At 38.8% G+C, this 6,730-nt stretch overlaps 1 protein-coding gene across 1 annotated transcript; it reads right to left on the reverse strand.

Annotated features, from left to right (window-relative positions):
* Positions 1 to 375: 375 nt before the first annotated feature.
* Positions 376 to 4,055, reverse strand: LOC130734402 (serine hydroxymethyltransferase 7-like). Its single transcript, XM_057586792.1, has 4 exons — positions 2,892 to 4,055; positions 1,861 to 2,263; positions 1,407 to 1,499; positions 376 to 879 (listed from the first exon to the last, which is right to left on the reverse strand). The coding sequence occupies exons 1-4, from the start codon at positions 3,834 to 3,836 to the stop codon at positions 656 to 658; spliced, it is 1,665 nt and encodes a 554-aa protein (XP_057442775.1). The 5' UTR covers positions 3,837 to 4,055; the 3' UTR covers positions 376 to 655.
* Positions 4,056 to 6,730: the final 2,675 nt, after the last annotated feature.

The following is a 6,730-nucleotide window of genomic DNA, read 5'->3' on the forward strand; positions in this document are numbered from 1 at the left end:
ATGGTGGTCACTCGAGTAACCCTTTAATAAAGCAAATAGAATTAGCATAATAAATGCACAAGCAATGACAGCTTCTACTTACCAGAAAAGATGAACTTTGGTAAAGTAGAAGAATGTTTGGATCAAGTTACTGTCACGGAATTAATTTTGAAACCCAAAAACTACTCACAGAATTGGTTTAGGCTTCAAAATCAATTGTGTAAGAGTTTCCGAACATGCACTAGGATGATGGAGAGAAAGAGAAGATGATCCAATGCATGAGCCTAACTTCTGAGTTATAGAATTGATTCTGAGGAAAGAGAAGATGATCCAAACACGCGAATAGCAGTGACAACTATACATTAAATTCAAGCTCACTTCAAATTAAATAACATATCAAAATGAGCACCATTTTATATTAAAGTAGTGTCGTAATTACTGAAGTTTCTTCATAAACAAAGGGTAGCTACAAAAGTTGTAGTTCAAGAAAAGGGTATCAAACCTTAATAATTGTACAATCACTAAGTACTAAGCGGACAATAGCTGAAGTGTGACCTATAGCCGTCACATGATGATTATACTCCATCTGCATATGTATAATTTACAGGAGCTAACTTGATATAAGATCAAGGAAAAAATAATTTGATAATGCAAAACATGGTAAGGCATGACGTAATCAAATATCAAATCCAGGCATTGCAAACTGGGAACTAAATGTCTCAACACGATTTCTGAGCTCAGCAATATCTTTATTGTTCTGAAGACCCTTGAGAAACTCCTTGCACGATTTCCCATGTTCCCTCTGTATAATGCTAGTAATCTCAGCTGCCCTCAGAAGAAAATCGGCTATGGTCTCAAAATCATTCTCTAAGCAGCCTCTTGTTGTCATTGCAGGAGTGCCTGAATACCAATGAAATGAAGGGTCTTGAGGGAAAGATTAAAAAATAAGGGGATTCAGAAGACTCAACAGTAATTTGTTTAAACATGGAAATTGGAAACTATACAGCAATATAATTGACTTTAAGTCCATGAATAAATGTGACATGGATCATCTATGATCTCCTGCACATGGAAGGGGGAGGCTGTGGCCATAAGGTACTGTTTTCCTTTCTTTGCATCTCTTCCCTAGAAATTAAAAGATTTGAAGGACCATAACTAAATATGTGGAATGAAAGGCCATTTACTTTCTAACAAAATGGAGCTTAATAGGAAATTCTTCTATTTAGAGTTTTGATCAGAGACTTGCTGTTACCTAACAATTACAAACTACGAATGTACCAGTAAATGATAAACTAAATGGCATAGCAAACATGGGATATTTGGTGCACTTACAAACACATTTGACTGAAAAACTCACGTAAATTGAAACTGTACTAATACAATGACTTCAGACATACTATAAGTATAAGACTATGAGAGGTACTCACCAATTCTCACACCTCCTGAGGAAATAGAACCATAAATGGCACATTTATTGATAGTGATATGACAAGCCTCACAGACCTTCTCATAGTTTCTGTCTGTATAAACATAATAACATGATATAAGAGACCTTGCTAATGCCAACTTCAAAAACAAATTAATTGAGTAGAGGCGAAAAGGAGTATAAAAAATCATTAATCAGACACAGACATGCATACTGAAATTAGTTTTTTTAAATACCCAGTAAAACAAATAATAACTCATTGTTGCGTCGTTAGTCAGACACAAAGACATGCATACTGGAGGTTAAGCCGTTTCTGTAATTGCATCTTTTCCCACCATCAGTATCCAAATAATAACTCATTGTCGTTGACGAAAAAACAGCATATTCATTTCAAATTCAGTTGTAATTATAAAATATACTTATATAAAAAAGAGGCAGATTGAAAAACAAAATACCAATTAAGCCAAGCACAGTTAGATCCCAGAGCAAAAGATGATTGTCCGTCCCATCAGTCACCAATCTGCATTTTCTTCTCATCAAGGCAGATGCTAATGCCTGTGCATTTTTCTTCACCTGCTGCATATATGCTTTGTACTCTGGAGTTGCAACTTGTTTGAAAGATATGGCAAGAGCAGCAATGTGATTATTGTGGGGTCCACCTTGTAATGATGGATATAATGCAAAGTTTATCTTCTCCTCAAAATCATAATTGATATCATCTCCGTGATTATGAACCGACCCTTGCTTCCTTGGTCTTGGCCCTTTTCTGTAAAAGATGATACCTCCCCTTGGACCCCGGAGACTTTTGTGGGTTGTTGAAGTAACAATATCACAGTAATTAAATGGACTAACTCCTTCCTGTTAAAACAATTGTCAATATACTTAAAATATATTCAAAGTCGGAATGGAAAAATTAAAATCCTTTACAAAGAGGCAAACATATAAAAAGAACAGCACACTTGGCACACAAGCATTTAAAAGATGTAGATTTCTGAAACTACAGAAGCAATTTGACTTCCACCAAACATGTAAACAATAAACCTGAGTTCCTTAGTTTGCTTCATGAATCAGTGGAAATAAAAAACAATTAACCAATTTGATATAGAATTTCCATTGCAAAAGGCAATTTCATCAAAATACCAAGCATATAAATATCAGGAAAGGATAGGAAAAAGCAAAGAAGAGATAATTTTGCTTTTGATGCTTCCTACCTGCAAGAACTGAACAGGATATCTACTCCTGTGGCTAAATATCAAAATCATTTAAATTATTTCTACTTTCATCAAACAGAGAAGGACAGGAACAAGTCTAAAGATGTTGACAATACAGGGAGCTTCATTGTTCAACACACCTAAACTATATCTTACAAGTTCTAAAGTATACAACTGCCTCTACCATATAAAGAAAACTAAATCAGAACTCATGATCACAAAAAAGCAATGTTCATGATTTGATTAGTACATAAATAAGAGAGAACATAGAGTACCTTAGCTGCCACAAGACCACTGATATGAGCCATGTCACACATCAACACCGCCCCGCATTTATCAGCAATCTGCCTGAACCTCCCATAATCCCACTCTCTAGGATAAGAACTTCCACCACAAATAAGTATCTTAGGTCGAAAATCCACAGCTTTTTCCTCAAGCTTGTCATAATCTATATACCCAGTTTGAGGATTAACCTTGTAAGCCAAAGTCTGAAAGAAAATGGAAGCAGCAGCAACCTTCTTCCCACCCAAAGTATAATACCCATGACTCAAATGCCCACCAGAAGGTGAATCAAGCCCCATAATCCTATCCCCAGGATGCAAAAGCCCAGTAAAAACAGCGAAATTCGCAGAAGTACATGAATACGGTTGAACATTGACACCCCAATTGTTGGAATCAAGATCAAACGCCATCAACGCACGCTTACAGCAAAGAAACTCAATCTGATCAATGTACTGATTCCCAGTATAGTACTTCGCTCCAGGCATTCCCTCAGAGTACTTGTTCGTCAAATGGCTACCCAAAGCTTCCATCACCGCCCTGCACACGAAATTCTCAGACGCAATCAGCTCTATCCCTCTGAACTGTCTCCATTTCTCCTTCTCCATGATCTCGTGAATCTCAGGGTCTGCAACGCACAGCGGCTGGTTCCCCCAACCTCGCCGCGCCTCCGCCGCGGAATCCACCGCGACGCGCTTCGCCGGGAAACACGATTGTTGTTGTTGTGGTTCTTCTTCTTCTATGTGCCTCTTCAAGCACATAGGTCTACCCATGAAGTTGATCGTTTCACCTTCTCCTTCTTCTTCTTCTTCTTCTTCGAGTTCGGGTTCGGGTTTCTCGTCGTGTAAACGCCACGGAGCAGAGAGGGCGGAATGAGCAGTCGGCGGCGGCGATGGCGTCGGAGCGTTCAGCCCGAGTGATAGACCCGGTTGAGAATCCATGGATCGACCCGGAAGAATCAAACAAGGAAAATTGAAGAGAAACAACAGGGACAGAGAGAACAAGAAGGAAACGGTGTCGTTTGGGATTGAAGTGAATAATGCAGATGATGCATGAGATTGAGGTGAATGAATGAAGAAGAAGAGGAGTGGGAATTTTGGCGAAGAAGAGTGGAATTCAAACGAATTAAATACTATTTATGGGGAAGATTTGATAATGATGCGATGCGAGTGAGAATTTGATGCACCTGGTCGGAATGAGGGCCAGATTCGTTTGTTTTTTTGGGTAGAAGGTCTAGGTTCATATAGAAGCGTTTTCAATGTTCATGGTCAACAATTCCAAGGTCTTCCCTTTGTGTTTTAATCCTCAAATTAGTCCCTGTATTTATCTCGCCGTCTGATATAGGTTTTTCACCGGAAAAATTTGTGGAATACGTCCTCATTTTTGCAAAACGTGTGGAGCCAGTCCTCGCCGGAGCGCCGAGCTCTGACGAGTGATGAAATGGCATGATGACTGTATAAATGAGACTGACTTTGCACTAAAAAAAATTTAATATACACGTCATATAATTAACATAATTAACCCTATTTCTAATTTTAACCCAAATCTAATTAACCAATCTTAATTCCTCCCAAATTACCCAAATTTTCCCAATACATCAACTTAGAAGTTAAATCCTCCACCAATTCATCAACTTAGAAACTAATTCCCCCCAAATTCATGTCGGTGTTATTCCAAGGTATCAATTTTAAGAAAATTCACAAGCCATGACTCATAATCATCACCGAGTCCCGCTTTGGTGAAGGAAAACAAAAATAAAAAATCTGCATCGGATGCAATATGCTCAGATCTGGTTTTTTTTTTTGGATTGTGTGAGGGAGGGATTGAGGATGAAGATGATGAAGAAGGGGAGGAGATGAAAAGAGGATGCAGTAGCATGACCCAGAACCAGAGCAGGAGAGGAAGAAGGAAGAGCAGAGCATGGCCCAGAATCCAGATTCCAAATCAAACCCATTAACCCAAAATCAAACCCATCCACCACCACCCCACCCCAACCGAAACCCAAACCCACGAGAGCTTCATCGAGCAAACAAACCCACCCCACCCTCAACACTTTTCACATTGTCTCCTCTTCTCCTTCTTCATCTTCTTCTCGGTTTCAACTGGAACTCGTGATAACAGTTCATATATTGTTGTTGGTGCTGGTGCCAAAAGCGTGACCAAAACCTTAATTGGAAAAACAAGGTTTGTGGTTTTGGTGCTTGTTGATTTGACTGGAACAAGCGATGATGGAAGAACAAGGTTTGTGGTTTCAGCTGAAGGTGGAACAAGTGAGCTTTTGTGTTTCTCTGAGTCTGAAGATGAGTTGGGGGATGGAGGAAGAAGAAGATCTAGGGAAGAATAAGGGTTTGTTTCTGGGTTATTGATTGGGAATTTTATGTGATTTGGGGTTAATTTGGATTTGTTAATTAGATTAGGGTTAGTTAATTAATTTTGGTTAATTGGGGTAATTTAGATTAGGATTAATTAATTAATATGACATGTAATTTTATTTTTATTTTTATATTTTTTAAATCCAAGTCAACTCAATTGTCCTAGTCAACATTCCAAATCGTCACTCATCGGAGCTTCGAGCTTCGGCGAGGACTGGCTCCAAACATTTTGTAAAAATGAGGACGTATTCCACAAATTTTTCCGATGAGGGACCTACATCAGACGGCGAAACAAAGACAGGGACTAATTTAAGGATTAAGCCTTATTTTTCTTTGGGTTTTTTGTGGGCCATTACAGTTTTCTTTGGTAACTTGACAAGTTGCATTATATTCTTGGTCCCATGCTCCTATGTACAAGGAGGGGTTTTGGGCTTTTGGGTGCAAGTTGAATTTTTTTTAATCTCATTTTCACATATTTTTTATTTTCACATGTTTTTTTGTTTTGAATATCTCACAATAAATGCTATCAATGGCTCGAATATCGAGTGAATCACCATTTTGGTCCCTGAGATTGTAAGCGTCGGTCATATTAGTCCCTGGATTTCATTAATGGTGAAAAAAAATCCCTGATTTTGTCTCCGTTGGTCATAGTAGTCCCTAACCACGTTAGGCCGTTAGTCCCTGAGACGGAAAAGTGACATGTCACTTTAATTGACACCTTGGCTTGCCCCCGTGTCGTGCCACGTGTCATAAGTTACTTTCCCCCAAAAAATCTTTATTTCACAATGGTCCTTGATGACCTGGCACCTCCCCATTGGACCAATATGTGGTCAAATTAGTCCCTGCCAACCTATGATCATAATACGTTGGAGAGTAGAGAGAGCGAGTGTCAGACCATCTTCTTCTTCCTTACCCATTGCAGAGAGAAAAACTTCAACCTTTGAGAGGATTAGGTTGAAAAACACTGGTTCCCGAGCGGCGGTGAAGTTGGGTGTGTTCATTGTTGTTGTCTGGTGAAGGACGACGGCCGACGGTGACGAGTTCCACGATGTGTCTTCATCGTTCTTCACGACGTAAAGGTAGGTTTTTGCTTTAAGTTTCATCGTTATTTTCGTCTTCTATTTCTTGGTTTTGTATGTGTTAGTGTTCGAATGGATGTTAGGTTGGTGTTTGTGTAGTGAGATTTTGGGTCTGGTTGTTGGATTTTATTTGGGGTTGGGGTTTATGATGATACATGGTATTATGGGAAAATGAAGAAAAGTTTTGTTTTTTCTATTTGTGTTCTAACCTGCCGTGCTTTGTTGAGTTGATTTGTAGTGGTTTTGATGTTATGTGAAAAACCCCAAATTTTGTATTGAGAAAACCGAAAAAAATTTCATGATATTACTTCTAATTTTGTGTGTCATGCAATGCAGATGATTAATCGCAGGATGACTCTGATTTTGCACCATGGTGGAAATCTA

The sequence above is a fragment of the Lotus japonicus genome, chromosome 1, assembly GCF_012489685.1.
Source record: "Lotus japonicus ecotype B-129 chromosome 1, LjGifu_v1.2".
Lineage (NCBI taxonomy): Eukaryota > Viridiplantae > Streptophyta > Magnoliopsida > Fabales > Fabaceae > Lotus > Lotus japonicus.

Bases quoted from the DNA above. Each gene is read 5' to 3' on its own strand.
- LOC130734402 (XM_057586792.1), bottom strand. From the start codon at position 3,836: ATGGATTCTCAACCGGGTCTATCACTCGGGCTGAACGCTCCGACGCCA. The intron at 1,500-1,860 runs GTATTTTGTTTT...ATGTTTATACAG, and splicing joins AACTGTGCTTGGCTTAATTG to ACAGAAACTATGAGAAGGTC. The intron at 880-1,406 runs GTGAGTACCTCT...ATTGGTATTCAG, and splicing joins CTCAGGAGGTGTGAGAATTG to GCACTCCTGCAATGACAACA.